General features: G+C 44.6%; 1 protein-coding gene across 2 annotated transcripts; it reads left to right on the plus strand.

The window, feature by feature from the left end:
* The first annotated feature begins 1,529 nt into the window (after positions 1-1,529).
* On the plus strand, positions 1,530-15,754 carry PABPC1 (poly(A) binding protein cytoplasmic 1). Of its 2 annotated transcripts, none has more exons than XM_072329246.1 (15): positions 1,530-2,037; positions 6,313-6,506; positions 6,614-6,729; positions 8,003-8,142; positions 9,403-9,497; positions 10,440-10,577; positions 10,668-10,763; positions 11,183-11,455; positions 11,643-11,736; positions 11,876-11,983; positions 12,767-12,915; positions 13,350-13,434; positions 13,621-13,751; positions 14,019-14,114; positions 15,312-15,754. In XM_072329246.1, the coding sequence occupies exons 1-14, from the start codon at positions 1,845-1,847 to the stop codon at positions 14,109-14,111; spliced, it is 1,905 nt and encodes a 634-aa protein (XP_072185347.1). In that variant the 5' UTR covers positions 1,530-1,844; the 3' UTR covers positions 14,112-14,114; positions 15,312-15,754. The 2 variants fall into 2 exon arrangements, with proteins under 2 accessions (XP_072185347.1, XP_072185346.1); XM_072329245.1 differs by having other exon boundaries at positions 1,700-2,037; positions 8,003-8,133.
* Positions 15,755-17,956: the final 2,202 nt, after the last annotated feature.

Raw genomic sequence — 17,956 nt, forward strand, 5'->3', positions numbered from 1 at the left:
CCAGGTTTATAAATACCTGAAGTGTGGGAGCCATAGTGGCGAGGCTGGTCTGTTTTCAGTAGTGCGTGGGGACAGGACTAGGGGCAATGGGCTGAAACTCCAGCATAGGAAGTTCCGCACAAATGTGCGCAAGAACTTCTTTACGGTGAGGGTGACGGAGCACTGGAACAGGCTGCCCAGGGAGGTGGTGGAGTCTCCTTCTCAGGAGATATTCAAGACCCGCCTGGACGCCTACCTGTGCGACGTGGTGTAGGGAGCCTGCTTTGGCAGGGGGGTTGGACTCGATGATCTCTAGAGGTCCCTTCCAACCCCTACAGTTCTGTGATTCTGTGATTCTGTGTGTGTGTGGCTGAGCGGTGTGTCGCTGCCGGGAGGCAGAAGAGGCGCAGGCCCAGCTGCGGGCTGTAAGGGGCAGAGCCGCAGTGCTGGTGCAACGGGAACCTGCGTGCTGAGATGGCGAGTGCTGTTGGCAGGAGAACGAGACAAGACGCGGCGCTTCCTCTTTCCGATGGAACTTTTATTCAACAGCTACAGATTAAAAATCGCGCTCTGCCCAGGGCTCTCACAACGCCAGCTGCCGGCCTCGTACCTGCACTCACGAGTCGAGCACGGCGAGGCACAGCCGATTGCGGTCTGCACCTTTACCAGCACAAACACGCCACATGAAGCCTTCCCGCTTCTGTGCCCAGCAGCAGACGGCACGCTGCACACAGGCCCTCAGCGCGATGCCCGCCAAAGAACAGCGGCTCGCCCAGCCCCGCCCACCGTCACGTGACGTCAGAGCCGCTAACACCGCCCCCTCCCCCCCCGGAGGAGGAAGGAGGCGCTGCCGCGCATGCGCCGGGCCGTCCCTTTCCGGCCGGCACGCGACCTTCTTTGCCCTCGCGAGCGCGCGCGCGCTCGCTCTCCTTCTCCCCTTACGGGCGGCTCCAGGCACGCGCGGGGCGGGGCGCGTCGCTGCGCAGGCGCGTCGCCGCTAAACCCCTCCCGCTCGACCCCCCCCGCGCGTGCGCGCGGCGCTCCGCCGGCTCGCAGCGCCCCACCCCCGCTGCGCACATGTGCTCCGCCGTCGGCGCGTGCGCAGTGCCGCCGAGCCCCCACCGCCCCCGGTGACGTCGCGCGGCGCAGGCGCCTTCCCCCTCGGCCTCTTCTCATGCGGCCGCCGCGCATGCGCCGAGGCCGGCGCCCCCCGCGGCCGCCCGCCTCCCCCCGCGGCTGCGCATGCGCCGTGCGCGCCGTCGGTGCGTGGCGTGCGGAGCGGTGGGGGCGGGTGGGGGCGGGGCGGGTATATATAGTGCGCGGCCGGGGCGGCGGCCTCCCCCTTGTCCCCCGGCCGCCGTCGGAGCTGTGTGCGCAGTGCGTGTGCTCCGGACACCCGGACACGCCGGCCCGGCCCCGCCGCACCATTTATTACTAAAAATACTAAAAAAGCCAAAAAAAATCAAAAAATCTTAAAAAAACCTTTAAAAAAAAAAAAAAGCCTCCCTTCTTTCCCGACGACCTCCTGAAACCGGCCGGTTTGATATAAAAAAGAAAAAAAAGAACCCGGTGAAGCGAAGTCCCGGACCCGGCTCAGCCGAGAGGAAACAGCGAGCAGCCCGCCCGACCCCGCCGCACCGCATCGCACCGCCAGGCCCGGCCCGGAGCGCCCGCCCCGCCGCGCCGCCGCCCGCCGCCGCCCGCAGCCGTTAAGTTTCGAATCCGCCTCCGGAGCGGAGCGCACCCCCCGGCGCCGCCGTCGCCTCCCGTTCGGCCGCTGCCCCGACGGAGCGCCCGTCCGCCGCGGCCCTCTCGCCTCGCCAGCGCCTCCCCCTTGCCCTCCCGAGCCGGGAGACGGCGGCAGGATGAACCCCAGCGCCCCGAGCTACCCCATGGCCTCCCTCTACGTAGGGGACCTGCACCCCGACGTGACCGAGGCCATGCTCTACGAGAAGTTCAGCCCCGCCGGGCCCATCCTCTCCATCCGCGTCTGCAGGGACATGATCACCCGGCGCTCTCTCGGCTACGCCTACGTCAACTTCCAGCAGCCCGCCGACGGTGAGCGAGCTCCCGGCCCGGTCGCGGAGCCATGTTACCCCGCCCCCCCCTCTTCCTCCCCCCATCCGACTCTCTCCCGGCCCGGCCGCCGCGTCCATTTTCCCCGGGCGCGGGGTGGGGCTCCGCCGGGCGGGGAAGCGGGGCCGGGAAGTTGGTGCCGCCGCGCGGCCTGGGGCCGTCCGCGCCTCGTGGCGGGAGGGGGGGGTGGGGGAGGCGGCGCTGCCGGGAAGCGAAAGGGGAACGCGCGGGGCCCGGCGGGGCCGAGGGGGGCGGGGTGTGGGGAGCGCCGCCGTGCCGGCCGCCCCGTAACGGCCGCGGCGGCGCGAGCGGAGCCGAGGCTGCGGGAGGCGGGCGGCCCATCGGGCTGCTGCACGGCCCGGCCCCGGCGCAGGCCGGAGCGATGCGGCGGCGCTGTGGCGGCCCGTCACGTGTGGGAGCGGGGAGCTGCTCGGCCTCCCGGCCCTGCCGCGTCCCGGCCCACCCCGCCGCACGCTGACAGCTGCTTGGCGGCTCGCTGCCTCTCCTGAACTCGCTTTTCGTTTCTCTGAAGTTCTATCAGTAAAGAAAGTTCCCGTGTAGCTCTGCTCGCGTTCCTGCCAAGTTCAGCTTGTCAGGGCGGTCCTATAAAGGGCCGCGTCTGACCCGTGTAAAGTTCTTTGGAATCCAATTAAGAGAAATAATTTGGCCAGCTAGAGCACACTCTCAAATACTGTCAGCTCAACAGCTTTCCATTGTAGCAGTTTTATTTTCAAGCATATGAGAGCGAGAAGTCTGAGTTACCAACTTTTTCAGGCACTTGAATTGCCTGCCCGTCAGAACTGGCCTCTGCACACAGTTGCCATCAGGGGTGGGACCCCTGGTATCGGGGTGGGAGCAGTGGAGTAAAAGTTACCCCTTTCCATGAAAAATGTCAGTTGTTTTCAAGCCCTCTCACTTCAGAGAGATCTTAATTTGCCCAGCTAGTGCTCAGAATCATGGAATCTGAATGCTTGCCCTGCCACATGTTGCTTTTAAGTCAATAAAAAGTTACAGTGCAGGTCAGACAAAAAGGAAAACAGAGGGTCAGCACAGTTCAGCGCTGTGGTATGATAATGTCAGGGCAGAAGCTGAGGTGCTTTTCCTCCTCAGTAATGACAGATCTCTGTAAAACAGGCCTCACCTTTGTGGTTAGCTGAACAGCCCCCAGCTTTGTGACTTATTTTGTCATTCGTCACATGGAGCTTTTCAGCTGAGCAATGCTTGCAGGCAGAATATGATTGTAGACCTCTTACAATAAGAGAGTTCACATTTTGAGGTAATTTCCTAACTTTGGGGTGGAGGCGTCCAAATCTTACACCCCGTGCACCCCAACTACCTGGAGGCACCAGGGTACACCACACTAAGTACAGGCACTTAGGTACACCACAGTGGTACCGTGTAGTAGTGTTGCTGGGAGTTTCAAATTTGATGTTCTTAACAAATACCTGGAAAGTGTCTGCTGGGCTTTTTTATTATTTTTTTCTTTTTTTTTTGGTCAGATCACACAACCCATTTTCTGAAGCCTTGAAATAGCAGCTCTGAGGAGAAAAGGTTACTCCTGTCATCATACTGGTTTCCTTTTAATTCCACGCTTGCTGCCTTCTCCTGGTTTAGCCTAATTTTCAGCTACGCCCCAGACTGTGCTCATTAAGCAGCTGGTAACTACTAGCTGGGGCTTAGGAAAGCGTCAGGAGGTGCATTTGAGTTAGCAGCTGTCTGAACTGGGGATCTCAGCTCTTCCCCAAGCTCCTTAGGTGGATGACACACACATGAGGTATGCGTGCATTTCACAGTTGTGACTCCTCTGAATTTGAGTCATTGTCCGGAGTAAAGCCCATGAAACATTGTTTCATCACTGAACTACACCTATTTTTGAGCAGTGGGAAGCTGTGCTTTTCCCTTCAGTTTGTCAGCGGCTGCATTTGCAGAGCTTTATTATATTATTCTATAGCTATACCTATATAGGGTGGGTTTAGCGCAGCTCAGTGCTGAGTGCATGTTCTGTATGGTTGTGGAGTTGCTCTGAAGTTGACCGGCCAGTTGCTGTGACTGAGATGGGAACCCTGGCTCATTGCATAAAGCTGGGCAGCATCAGCAGAAGAGTAGCGTGGCTATGTGTGTCTGCATGTCACCAGGTTATCTGCTGAATGGGATTGTCCCCTGCAAACCATCACAAACTTCTGTGGCAGCCAGCTGAAATGCGAAGAAGCAAGCTAATTTTACTGCAGAGAGATTTTAATGAGAGTAGTTTATACCTAGTAAATGGTGCAGAATATTCGAGTGATGTTTTAAAGTATCTTGTGGTCTGGCAGTGTGGTGCTGATTAAACAGAAATTATGATGATCCTTGGCCATCTGCTTCAGAGGAAAAGAGAAGCAGAGTTGCCATGCTGCCCTTGTTCTGGATAACTTGTATCAGGCTAAGATACAGCTGGCTGGTCGTGCAGAGCGGGCTGTTACAGGCCAGGAAGGACTCCCTTGCTTGGGATCAGGTGTCTGGGACACTGGGCAATGTGTCCAGGAACACACATTCTTGAGAAGTGCCAGGATTATTCTAGAAGCAATTAGTACCAATTGGAAAGGCCTATGTTCTAGTAAAAGCAAACCCTGTTGCTACTTCTGGAAATAATGAGCTGTTTATTACTGGCACTTTTGCTGGTGCCAGCAGTAATAGTTCTAATGACTTCCAGGGCAAGGCCAGTGTTAGATGGTTCTACTGCAGTCCTGATGTCCACAGATCATTATCAGGTTTTTTTTAGTAATTTAAAGTGCTCTGGTGCATTTCATTTCCCAAAATCAGTGACTTAGGCTGGCTCTTCTCTCCTGCTTTAACTTATAGTAAAGTTTGTGAAATCTTCACTGATGTATTTGATGATACTTACATTTTCATCATGTCAGCCCTTAATCAGTTGTCTTGCTACAGTCATGTGAATACGGTAACGGTATCAATAGGAGTTTTTAACAATAAAACAACCATTAGATATTTACCTGGTTAGCCTTTAAAGATGTCTTTCAGGAAATAGAATCTTAAAATTCACATGTAATCTGAAACATGGCAAGGAAGCCAATAACTCATTGTACCAGCTAACCAGGGGCCGACTGCAACGTTTCTTGGCCATGATGTCCAGTAACAAAGTCGAATACATGAGCAGCACTTCAAGGAAAAAAGGGATTGAGTTTGAAAGATTGTCTGGTGCCTCTAAGGAAGGCAAATAATTGACACGGTTACAGTCTCCCTTTAAATTAATACAAAATGATTTCAGTCTCGTTAACATCTCAGTGCTCTCCTATAGGCAGATGGCAGTGAAATGCAGGTGGGTATGACTTCAGGTGCATGGCAGAACTTTTTCCATGTTCTTCCAGACAGGAACAAAAATTACAAAGATCTTAAGTAGGAGATCAGCTCTGCCATAAATTAGAGCTTAAAAGATCACAGGTGTGCGTTGTGGCTTTGAAGGGACATAAGAAAACTGAGGATGTCTTGACAGTTCCCTGCCTGAGTGTACTGAGGTCTTAAATTCAGGCTTAGGAAAGTTAGTTAAGGAGTTCTACTGGAAAAACTGCTCCACTGGAGTAACAAAAGCTGGTTTATGCTACTGCATTGTGCTGCTTCAATGCTTGCTCCTTCCTTGACCTTATATGCATTTCATCATGAGCTTTTAATGTATGTTTTTTGGAGATTTTTCTAAGTTAAATACTAGTTTTACATCTCTATGAACTGTGTCTGGCCTAGAAGTTCATCACAGATACTTTTGTCTCTGAAGTGCTGTGTGAAACAGCTGCTTGAACTGCACCTGGCAAAGCAATTCTGCCAGTTTATGGGGATGTTGCTGTCTTAGGCATCGGTAGGTTAATGCTGGCCAAAGACCCGGTGTGGGCGTATGTTGTGCCCCCAAAAGCATTTTTATTGGTAAGATACACACTTGTGAGGTCTAGGGACGGTCAGCTGAATTTCACAGGTATTAAAACCTTTCCTCCTTTGGAAATGGGTCAGAATCACCCTTACTTGATATACTTTCCTATGAGAAGGTCCCTCCTTTGCATAGTGGTGCGCAGTCACAACTGCCACTGGGATTTCTTCTGTTTACCCAGCTGACCCGTGCGCCTTTCCATCTCCCACATCAAGATGTGTCTTGATGGTTGTGGTACCGGACTTAAAACGGCTGAAGTTTTCAGAAGGATTGTACTTAAAATGCTATTTTTGTGCTTTTTTAAAGTAACTTCAGTGTTTCTCACTAATTCCATGATATTTTTCCAGCTGAACGAGCTTTGGATACTATGAATTTTGATGTCATCAAGGGTAAACCGGTGCGCATTATGTGGTCCCAGCGTGATCCATCTCTACGCAAAAGTGGTGTTGGAAACATCTTCATCAAAAACTTGGACAAATCGATTGATAACAAAGCTTTGTATGACACATTTTCTGCTTTTGGAAACATCCTTTCTTGTAAGGTTAGTGACAAGTTATGGGTGCAATTAATGTTTTGACGTTGAAAAAAAGAATTCAAATTATGCAGGAAACATTCTGTGGTTATTACAGCAAAGTTTTTCTTTAATAGGTGGTATGTGATGAAAATGGATCCAAGGGTTATGGATTTGTACATTTCGAGACACAAGAAGCTGCAGAAAGAGCTATTGAAAAAATGAATGGTATGCTGCTTAATGACCGCAAAGTGTAAGTACATAAATACGTTGTTGGAGACCGACAAATTGAATTCAAGTTACGATAGACACATAACTCAAAGCTTACTTAGAAGGTTGTTCTGGACTTAGAAGAGGCAGGTTGTTCTGAACACTTCTGGTTCTAAGCAGAATTTAGAGTTTGTGCACTAAGAATAGTCAAAGCTGCATTACCTACTTTACGGCAGAATAAGTTAAGAAAATTCTTCCTAGAGAAGAAAGAAGTTGTATCAGTTCTCTTATGAGCCAATGCTCTAATGAAGATTTGGGAGATTCTTTTATGATGTTACTGATCCCAGATGAACTATAGTCCACGGGGCATTCTGAACAATGATTTCTTTATAAATGTTTTGTGATAGGTGTGTTCTCCTTTTTTGAGTGAAACTTGGAGCTCCCAAGCTACTCAATCTTGAGTAGTGGTCTGATTATGCAAAATGTTTTTGTGAGTGTCTGTTCCTGCCTAGGGAACAGGAGTAGGAAATAAAACTTAAGGGAGCAGTGGTTTGAAAACCATAGCTCCTTTTATACTGCAGCTAAAAAACAGATTATTAGGTTATTGATTAGCAATAACTAGGCTGGATTGGTGGATGGCTGCCTTGCAGCTAAGAGATTTGGAATAGTAATCAGAAATCAGCATTAGCCTTGTAACTTCTGTGTTCGAGGGGTTCCCTTGTAGCACAGGGTGTTGTGTTCAGTCTCTGTTCTGTCTCTGACCTTTAGTGTTCACAGCCAGTTCACAATGGTATTTGGCTGCAGAGTAAGTTGCGCTATTTATTTCTCCATGCCTATTTGAGTGAAGGGGGAAAAAAAAAAGCTTTGCTTTGACATAGGTTAGAAAGGTACATAAGGGTGTGAGGGAAGCTAGTTCATATCTCCTGCTTAAAAGCTAGGTTGGCAAATGGTAACTGTTTGAAGGCTGCCATGTTTTCAGTGTGGCAGAGAGATTATGCTGGTATCTAGAATTTCAGTTTACCTAGCACTCTTTCCATTGTCTGCATCTCCTGATGTCAAAGGCTGTACAAGAGAGAACATTGTTGCCAATGACTTGAAAGCATTTTTGTTCGTAATTGCGATAAGTGCACTGATATGAAAAAGATAGGGAAATTAGTTTTGATAGCTTTATCTTGAATATTTTATCTCAAGAATTTCATGCCTATAATGAATAATGAGAATGATTGAGAATAAAATATGATGCGAGGGGATTAAAGTAATTTTTTAAGTCTTGACACACTTGTTCTAATACACCCTTTCCGTTCTCCTGGAACTAGATTTGTTGGAAGGTTTAAATCCCGCAAGGAACGTGAGGCAGAGCTTGGAGCCAGAGCAAAGGAATTCACCAATGTTTACATCAAGAATTTTGGGGAAGACATGGATGACGAGAGACTTAAGGAACTCTTTGGCAAGTTTGGTAATGTCTTATGCTTTGAGTTTATATAAACACCGCTGAACTTCAGCTTACTTTGTAGCTGTACAGTGTTCCTATTACAAAGCAATAGGAACAATCAGATGGCTGTCTGCTGTTTTACTTAATAAGTTAGTGTTTTTTACGCTTTGAATTTGAAATAGTAATGAATACCCACGACAGAATTTTAAATATGTGGAACAGAATATAATCCTCCTATCAGAACTTTTTGATGCTATGGAAATATCGTGTAAATAGTCTCTTTAATGGATTTTGCAAATCTTGAAGTTGCAAATAGAAATGTTGAATGGATTGATGCTGTCAGTTCCCAACAGGGTATGTGACAAAAGTGTTTCCTGTTGCTTTCTCACTAATCTGCAGACTAACCTTTCTTCAGAGTATCTGCTTTCCTTATTCAGTTGCATTGTGGTGGCTAACTTAAGAAATTGCAAATAACTTCACTGTGAGCAAACTGTTTAGTTCTGTCTTGACCCTTGGTTATGCACAGGGCAGTTATTGTGGGTGTGTATCTAGTAATGTATCTGATGTGTTATTGTTGAATTAGGAAGTGGCAAACTTCCTTTATCCAGTCACAGACCCTTAGACTGCTCTATAGGCCACATCTATTGTATCGTCAGCCTTCCAGTTTTTATAGTGTTTTTTTTGGTCTGTCTTGCTGGATTCCAATAGATATCATGTAAACTGAGACAGAGCCTTGTATGTGAGATCCAGTAGCAGCCCTAAGTAGCATACACAGGAAATTACTTCTTACTGCTGACATATCTGTGAATGAAATTGTAGCAAATTTAGCTAATAACTCTTGCAACTGAATTTGGATGGCAGTTTTACAAAGGTTCAGAACTGCTGAGCTGAGATCCTTTTGCCAAAGCGCATGGAGCTAATAGATGAGTCTCCTCTACAGGTTTTAATGCCTATTTCAAAGAGTGGAAGCACTAGCACTTCAAATGTTATTTTTTCCATTAAAAATTACTGAATTCACTTTGAAGTTAAATTCCTATCCCATTTTGATTGAAAATACGATACAAAAGATGTTCAGCATGGCAGACATCAGCCATAAAGGCTACAGTTCAGCATCTGTGCAATGAGCAGTTTTATCCTAATGGGTGGCATTTCCTAGGTACTGTCATTGATTCTGGAATCTTTTGTAGTAAAAAATGAAGAAACGAAATGGTGGAATTTCTAAACAATGTTCAGGACATGAAGAGAATGTGCGCAACATAAAATAACATTGCATTGACATTTTAGGTCCTGCCTTAAGTGTGAAAGTTATGACTGACGAGAGTGGAAAATCCAAGGGCTTTGGCTTCGTTAGTTTTGAAAGACATGAAGATGCCCAAAAAGTAAGTTTTTATACTTCATGTTAGGAATTCTGACTTAAAACCAAGTAAGAAGTTTCAGTGAGCACCTAAGAAATTTGTGAGTTTATTAAGACTTTTTATTTGCTCAAGGGCACTGAAAAACCAGATATTTGCTTCCTAAACAACTGAACATAGTTTCTACCACTTCAAATGCTTTCTTATGAATGAAATGAGTTCACTTGTGGAGCCTATTAAGATACTCTGAGAAAGCTGGAACTGATGTGAGACATGTTGAGTAATGTAAAAACCTGTTGTAGTTGGGCTTCAAGATTTCAGTGAGATTTGGATTTCTTCATGCTGGGCGACACACAAGCATGGTAAATTATTACATCTCTGCAAAATGTGAATGAATCATTGGATCCAATTTGGTTGCACAAAACATTTGTGCAAGTGCAAGGCAGAAAGGATTGTTTTTTCAGACTTCAGTACTGCAAAGTCAGCAGGAAGGCTCTTAGTTTTATGAGTACATTTGGCACAGCTTTAAGAAAGCAGTCAGTTCTGTGATGTTGCTTTTACCTTGAAGAGTAACTTTGGAACAAGGGTCCTATTAATCTATGTATGTGTCTGTAGCATGCCAGTATGATGTATAATTTAATTCTTTGGCAGCTGTTTGCTTTGTGTCAGTTTACTATGACAGGAAGGACATAGAATCAGAAGGAAAAACTCAGCACAGAACAGATCAAGGCAACAAATCAAACTTGCTTTTCAAAAGACAGTTCTGTGATTTGTTTGTAGTGTGAGCATCCAAGCAGGAGATGGAAACAAATACTGTCTTAAAAGTACTTTTTTCAGTTTTCCACATGTTCACAAGTGAATTGCTTCTCTTACGCCAGTTAGAATCACACATAAGATGTTTTAAATAGCATGGAATACAAGTATCTCAGTAAATATGAACCACTGCTAACCTCTCATTTATTACTAAAGGCTGTAGATGAGATGAATGGAAAAGAGCTCAATGGGAAACAAATCTATGTTGGACGGGCTCAGAAAAAAGTGGAAAGACAGACGGAGCTGAAGCGTAAATTTGAGCAGATGAAGCAGGACAGGATCACCAGATACCAGGTTCACTTTTGATTCGCGAGAACTAACTTCATTTTTGTATTTATGTTGGTCGTTTGCTTTCAAAACTAACTTGACTTTTTTTTTCTTTAGGGTGTAAACCTTTACGTAAAAAATCTCGATGATGGAATTGATGATGAACGTCTTCGAAAAGAGTTCTCCCCATTTGGTACAATCACTAGTGCAAAGGTAAAACTGACAGGTTGCACTTGCACTTTTATTTATGAATGGAGAGAAAGAAATGAGAGATGTGACCCAGTCACCTATCATTGTCATTACTGTTACATATTCACAAACGCCTATTTTCTTGATATTTTTTTTTTTTAATGTATTTCAGGTTAAACACATCGTACATTTCTTGATATAAAATGTATATTGACATTACTGAAGAAAAGATTTGTATTTTAGTGCATTGGTGTGCTTGGTTTTACCTCACCAAGGGTTTTATCTGTATTCACTAAAGACTTAGTTTGTCATTAAATCACATTCCTTGTTATAAATCCATTCAGTATAACAAACCTGTAGTTGCACTCGCATAGTAAGATGAAAAATGGAGCTTGTGTGAGTTGAATAGGGCCAGAGGTAGCATTTTCGTATCTTCCTGACAGGTCATGATGGAAGGTGGACGCAGCAAAGGATTTGGGTTTGTCTGCTTTTCGTCACCAGAAGAAGCCACCAAAGCTGTCACAGAAATGAATGGTAGAATTGTGGCTACTAAACCATTATATGTAGCTCTAGCCCAGCGTAAAGAAGAGCGCCAAGCCCATCTCACCAACCAGTATATGCAGAGAATGGCAAGTGTAAGAGCAGTACCTAATCCAGTAATCAACCCATACCAACCAGCACCTCCTTCAGGTTACTTCATGGCAGCTATCCCACAGGTATGTATAAAGCTGAATAACTGAATGCTTAGTACCAGGTGTATAATTTGTTTAGATTTAAAAGTAAATAAAACAATTGGCGTTTGTTCATCATTTCAGTGTTGTAATTTTATAGCAGAGTGGTGATTCACTGCTCAGCACACACTCTGAAGATAACAAGGTAACATAATGTTTTTGCATCTGACAGACTCAGAACCGTGCTGCATACTACCCTACTAATCAACTTGCTCAACTTGCTAGACCTAGTCCTCGCTGGACTGCTCAGGGTGCCAGACCTCATCGTAAGTCCCTTTGCTTTTCCAACAATGGTGATCAACTCAATAAGCCTTTACCTTTGTAATTCTAGATATGTTTTCATGGAACCACAGTATGAGTCTTTTGTTTCGGTGTGTAACGTAACATATCTTTCCTAAAACACAGCATTCCAAAACATGCCTGGTGCTATCCGCCCGGCAGCTCCCAGACCACCATTTAGCACCACGAGACCGGCTTTACAAGTACCACGAGTCATGTCAGCACAACGTGTTGGTGAGTTTCACTGCTAGTAACTTTTAAGTACAAAACTTCTTTAGCTTTGCTGATTCAGAATCTCTCAAAAACATTCATAAGTTCTTTTCTAGCTCTTACTAGATTGGTAAGCTGGTCTCTCCTTTTGGTAGTTGTGTAGAATACTATCCCAGCAAAGACTGATAGTCACTTTTCTGCTGTGGTCCCCATCTCTTTCTTCCTTTAGCATGCATTTCGATAGTGTTGTATGACAGCTGCTGCCATTTCTAAACATCAGGGTGACAGTTGTAAGAAAAAGCTGCATGTGAAAATACTGCGATGATACAATTTTAGCTCTTACTGTTTGGTAGCAGAATTATCGTGTGTCCAGAACCTGCTTGTCACTGAATGAACCAGAACTAACAGTGTTGGAGTCTTAACTCTCTGAGAACATCTGAGGCAGTGGGTTCTTTTAGCTATCTACTTCATGAAAGTATCTTTTTTAGGATTGCTATTGAAAGTTTGCACTTAGGAAATCAATGTCCTCTGAGGTTAGAATGAAATTAAATCAATATTCAAGCAAAAGTGAATGTTTTCTCGCATATCTTTAAATAGCACATAGGAAAAAGCAACTCGTTAGTGAGATGGCTATAAAGTGACACCCAGTAAACTTCTAGCTTTGAAGTTTCACTGTGACGGTACTGCTGAGATGAATCTACAATGTAATACCTGAATTAGGTGTTTGGTTTTGATTGGTTAACTTTTGTACAGTGCACGTTAAATTAAAGGTTGAGTTGTTCACCAACAGAACTGTTATCTTTTCAGCATCAACACAAACAATGAGTCCACGTCCTGCAGCAGCAGCTACTGCGGCTACTCCTGCTGTACGCACAGTACCACAGTACAAATATGCTGCAGGTGTTCGCAATCCTCAGCAGCATCTTAATACACAGCCACAGGTTGCTATGCAGCAGGTATGTAATTTTAGGAACTGCTCATGCTTTTGCTGGGTTTTCTGCAGATTAAGGGTGGAGATGTGTATGATTAAGAGTTTCCTTTGTTTATTTAGAATTGAGGCTTTGCATTATGGCACCAGTAGAGTTTGGGGTTTTAAGTATGTTTCAAGTTCACCTGGGATGGGTTCCTATGTTACTTTATATTTTCTGATTTGATATCTTAACTTGAATTTTCCTTGTGATTGCTCCACAATGGAATGGTTGATGCTTATCTCCGGCATCACTCAGTCTTAACCAGCTCTGTTTGATTAAATTGACTTGGATGTAATGTATTCCAGGTTTCTGACAGTGTAGGCATTGTTTATGCTCAGTTGAGTAACATTGGATATTTGAAGCTGCAACTAATTATAAGCCAGGATTTAATCTCTAAATGGTGTAAAATTAATTTGCAGCCTGCTGTCCATGTGCAAGGTCAGGAACCCTTGACTGCTTCCATGTTGGCTTCTGCCCCTCCACAAGAACAAAAGCAGATGTTAGGTATGTACATACGGCGTCTTTATGACTTGTAGCAGAAGTATGCTGAGTACTCTATTACTAATCTTAAAATGCAGGGTAAATGGTTTTCAGGGTAAAACAAGGAGACTTGTGTTGCTCTTTTTCCTTCCATCTAGGCTATGCTCATCAGATGAGATTTCTCACTCCAGATAACGTTTTTCTCTCTAGGTGAACGTCTATTTCCTCTTATTCAAAGCATGCACCCTACTCTGGCGGGTAAGATCACTGGGATGTTGTTGGAGATTGACAACTCTGAACTCCTTCACATGCTCGAGTCTCCTGAGTCTCTTCGTTCGAAGGTAGGTGGACTTTCGCCTAGTGGTTTTCACACTGATTTAACAGATGTTTATGCTGGCACAGAGGAGTAGGTGAAGTGCAACAGTGGCTCAAGGTGTGAACTTAGAATGTTGGTGGGTAGCAGTCATTTATGCTCGCATGAACTGAGACTGTGATGTTATTCTTCTTCAGGAGTTGTTTATACATGTAGTTCAAAACAGTTTGTTAAATTAAACAGAAATAATCTTCCCTTTATTAATTTTTTGTTGTTTTTTTTTTTTACTTACCAGGTTGATGAAGCTGTAGCCGTACTACAAGCCCACCAAGCTAAAGAAGCTGCTCAAAAGGCAGTTAATAACCCTACTGGGGTTCCAAGTGTTTAATAAGTAAGTTTTCTGAGTAATGTAGCTTTGTAGGTCAGTGAGGGCAATAGTCCCTAGTCCATGGCAGTGAGCTTCCAGGCAGCCTGTCATTTACAGCCACAGAAAGCAGCAGCTGTGGTTGCAATTGTAGAATAGTTTTGTGCTCCATTCTGTTGTCCAGTTCAGCAGCTTTCGTTTAGCAAATGCTACTGGCACTTCATCTCATGTATTTAGTGAAATGGGAGCACATATTTAGCTGGTGCGTGACTGTGGAGATGAGCAGTTCTGTCAGACGCTACTGTTAGTACTGTTGTTCAGGAAGAACTTGAGTGAATGGTAAAAGTAAGGCTAAAGTGATGTTTAGCCCTGTTTTCTTAACGTATGGAATCGCATATTTACACCATAATTTATTTACATATGCAATTACCTTTAATTTTAGCTGAAATGTGATCTTGGTTATCTTCTGAGAGTTTAGTGTCTGAACCTTGTGTGACAGGAAGAAGCGAAAGGTGCAATCCCTACAGTTTCAAAAGGGGAAAAATGGAGCTGAGGATGACGTAGGAGTCCACGTCCCATCCAGTCTGGATGGGCTTTGCGTCCATGTGAACTTCTCACATCTATAGTTAGTGGTAGAAGAGTCCTGCTGTTAACTTAGCCCTCATTTATCTTGGTCTTCTGCTTTCTGCAGGCATGAGGTAGACTTCTGGAGGCAGAATGAGTCATGCTTTTCCCATGTTTTCTCTGTATTTTATTTGTTTTGCTAGTGGTACTTTCACACTGGAGATAAGAAGTGCTGAATACTTGTCTATACTGAACTAAGAATGTTACCGCTTGTGCTCTATGGTATTTTAGTGGTTGGAATTTGAAAATACTGTTACTGATGGTTAAGAGCTTTTGGTGTGCTGACCTTAGAGATGACCTGCCATCTAATTGTTACAGTAACAAAAGATTGTGCCTAGTCCAAAGCCAGGCTGTGCAGCGTGCTGTTCAGTTTTAGACTGTTTTATCTTAACCATCGCAGTCTTGAGATACTTTTGTTCAGTATCTCTAAAAAGTGGGACACTTACCTCTATGATGCGCTGTTTGTTAAAGAGATTTGGTGCCATTTGTGCTCTGAAAGCCCACAGTATTTGCAGGCACGCAGTTGCAAAAGGCGTATCAGAAAGGAAGGGGCTGCTTTGATTTCCAGTCCTCCTATAACAGCTCTGTTTTTGTTTACAGAAAGATCCGGGAACTACAATCTAGAACTTCGCTTCACCGAAGAAAAAAAAAAATTAAACATGGAAAAACTATTAAATATCGAGAAAAACATTGCAAAATATAAAATGAATAAAAAAAGGAAAGGAAACTTTGAAGCTAATGTACGGAGCAACGCCGGGGCTAGTAAAACAAATGCTAGTCCTAGATTACTTATTGATTTAAAATCTAAAAAAAAATAGTAAAATAAAAAATACAAATTAATGTTTTATAAACCCGGGGGAAAAGAATTTTCAGCACAGTACAAAAATTTAAAGCATTCCTTTCTTTAATTTTGTAATTCTTTACTGTGGAAAAGCTCAGAATATCACCACTGTTTTAGTTGACAGTGGGAATTGATAGCTGGGCAAAGAAACGTAATTTGGATTATAAAATTCTTGGTTTAATAAAAATTCCTTAAACACTGACTTATTTGTCATGGGGTTTTTTGTATGTTGTACTTCTGGTCAGGCCTTTCAGAATATCAAGGCAGAATCCAGCTTTTTTGTAGCAGCGTTATCTTACACACAGCTACCTGTTACTGAAGGTATAAACGTAGGCATTAAGCACAAAGATTAGCTAGATCAGCATCTGGGCTCTAAGAACCCCCAGTAGCACAGTGCCTGGGCTCTTGTCAGAGTCTGATTAGAAATAGCCCTTTAAATACTATACCTTGCTTGGTATGAAATGCCATTATAAAAGGTTTGTGATGGAATTCTGTAGCGCACCAACACAATCCCATGTGGCACTTGCACAGTGTTCTTACAGAGTCTGGAGGAAGGAGCAATCTCTGTGCAGGTCATCTGCTGTTCCTTTGGAGTTAACCCTGAACCTGCGAGTGAACTTCACCGCGTCTAAGGTGAGGTAGAGCAGTATGGATAGGGGTGAGTGAGCAAAAATTGTCTGCAACAGTGTTGTATGGAAAGGATACAATTTCTGCAGGGCTGCAGGCAGGGAGGTAGTGAGCTGTTGTTGGAAGGCCCTCTGAAATGAGTGTTCTCTGAAGGAGGACATCAGTGTTCTGTGGACCTACTGCTGCAATCAGAGGACTGCAGAGGACATGCTCTCTGAAATGGCTCCCTCACCCCAAAAAATAATTAGCAAGAGTTGGATTTTATTCCTACCCTTGTGCAGAGATGTTCAGGCTGGATTTTGCTTTCCATTGAATGAATTAGAGAATTAAGCCAGCGCAGAGAGGTGGTGTGGCACAAATGAATCTCTGTCCCCAGCTTTACAAAGAACACGGCAGGGTGAGCTTGTACAGTTCTGATGTTTATCCTCCTCCCGATGGAGGCAGGTTGGGTTGCCCATTGGTTTCCAGTCTTGCTGAGTTGTGTGACCCCATTTAAGGATTTCTGGAAGTTCTGATCCCAAAATGCCACAAAGGAGGCAGCTCAAGCAAGATGCGCCAACAGGTAAGAGGTTGAACGTACGATCTCAATTTAATGTTCTTATTATTGACATTGTGTAAAAGCTTTGGAGAGAGTTTTAAATAATGGTCTTTTTTTAGCAACGTAGTAAAAATGTGGAAGAATTGAAGATGGACCTGGGGACCAATCTGTGCAGGAGTGTTGGGGCCATAGAAGGGAACGTGAGAGCCTGCCTCTTACCTGGGGAAATAAGAACTGAGGTAATGGGATTGCACCGAGTCTGCTGGAGCTTAACTTCTTGCAGTCTGAGGAATGGGCAAGTTATATGAGGGGACAGAGGAAGGAGGGGAAGAAAAGTGGCTCCAGCTTTGTACAAGGCTTTTGTGCATGTGTCAAGCAGTAGCATCTGTACCAGCCTGAAATACCAGGTAATGTTTGTGATAGAAGGAAACTGAGAATAAGGCAGTTCTGCAGGGGTTGTTCTAAATACTTAAGGAAATGAAGCTGTTTCATTTTATGTTCTACTTCAGATATATAGATACAGATACATATCCTACTCCTGATTACTGTCACAGTCATTTAATCAGTCATAGATTAGTCCTCTATTTGATAAAATATTTCTGTCTTAGAGATGGTGTCAGTATCTCTATCAATGTATCTTTAGAGTACCGCTGCTGCCTTTAAACAATTTGCCATACAGAAAAGTCAATTCATTCAGTGGAGGTAGAGCCTTATTCCTTTGGGGTAAAGGCAGCGTAATTGGCAGTCACTTCTTCCTGCTACTTTCTCTCATAGCGTGTGTCAGAGGCTTACACTGATCCTTTACAGCTGTGGGACTGCACAGTGCTAAGCAAATTATCCTCCACTATTTCACTCCTATCCCATCTTCCATTCTCCAACCACAGCAAACACTTCAGAATTCAGCAGTGGCCAAAAACCTGCTTTTGAAATGAATGGTGATTTGAATGAATGAATGAATGAATGAAAGGTACCATATTCACTGTCAGCTTTCCCATGCAGGATGTGTCTTTACGTGCAACTCAAGGTTTGGTGCAGAGGTAATTTGGATTGAAAAGTCAACCTCAGTAAGTCAAGGAGTTGTTGTCCGAATACATTAGAGAGAGAGAACCGCAGTTCTATCCTCAGGCCCACAGTTCACTATGCTCTTACAGGTATGTGCTGCAGGCATGGGGCAGTGCTTCTTATCCCCAGCAGTTCGTTCTGCCCATGCTACTTGACGTTAAATAGGGAGCTCCATTT

Source organism: Excalfactoria chinensis, chromosome 2 (assembly GCF_039878825.1).
Source record: "Excalfactoria chinensis isolate bCotChi1 chromosome 2, bCotChi1.hap2, whole genome shotgun sequence".
Classification (NCBI taxonomy): domain Eukaryota; kingdom Metazoa; phylum Chordata; class Aves; order Galliformes; family Phasianidae; genus Excalfactoria; species Excalfactoria chinensis.

Coding starts and splice junctions, on each gene's coding strand:
- PABPC1 (XM_072329246.1), top strand. CDS start 1,845: ATGAACCCCAGCGCCCCGAGCTACCCCATGGCCTCCCTCTACGTAGGG. Junction 6,730..8,002: donor CTGCTTAATGACCGCAAAGT/GTAAGTACATAA, acceptor TCCTGGAACTAG/ATTTGTTGGAAGGTTTAAAT. Junction 11,984..12,766: donor CATGTCAGCACAACGTGTTG/GTGAGTTTCACT, acceptor TTATCTTTTCAG/CATCAACACAAACAATGAGT.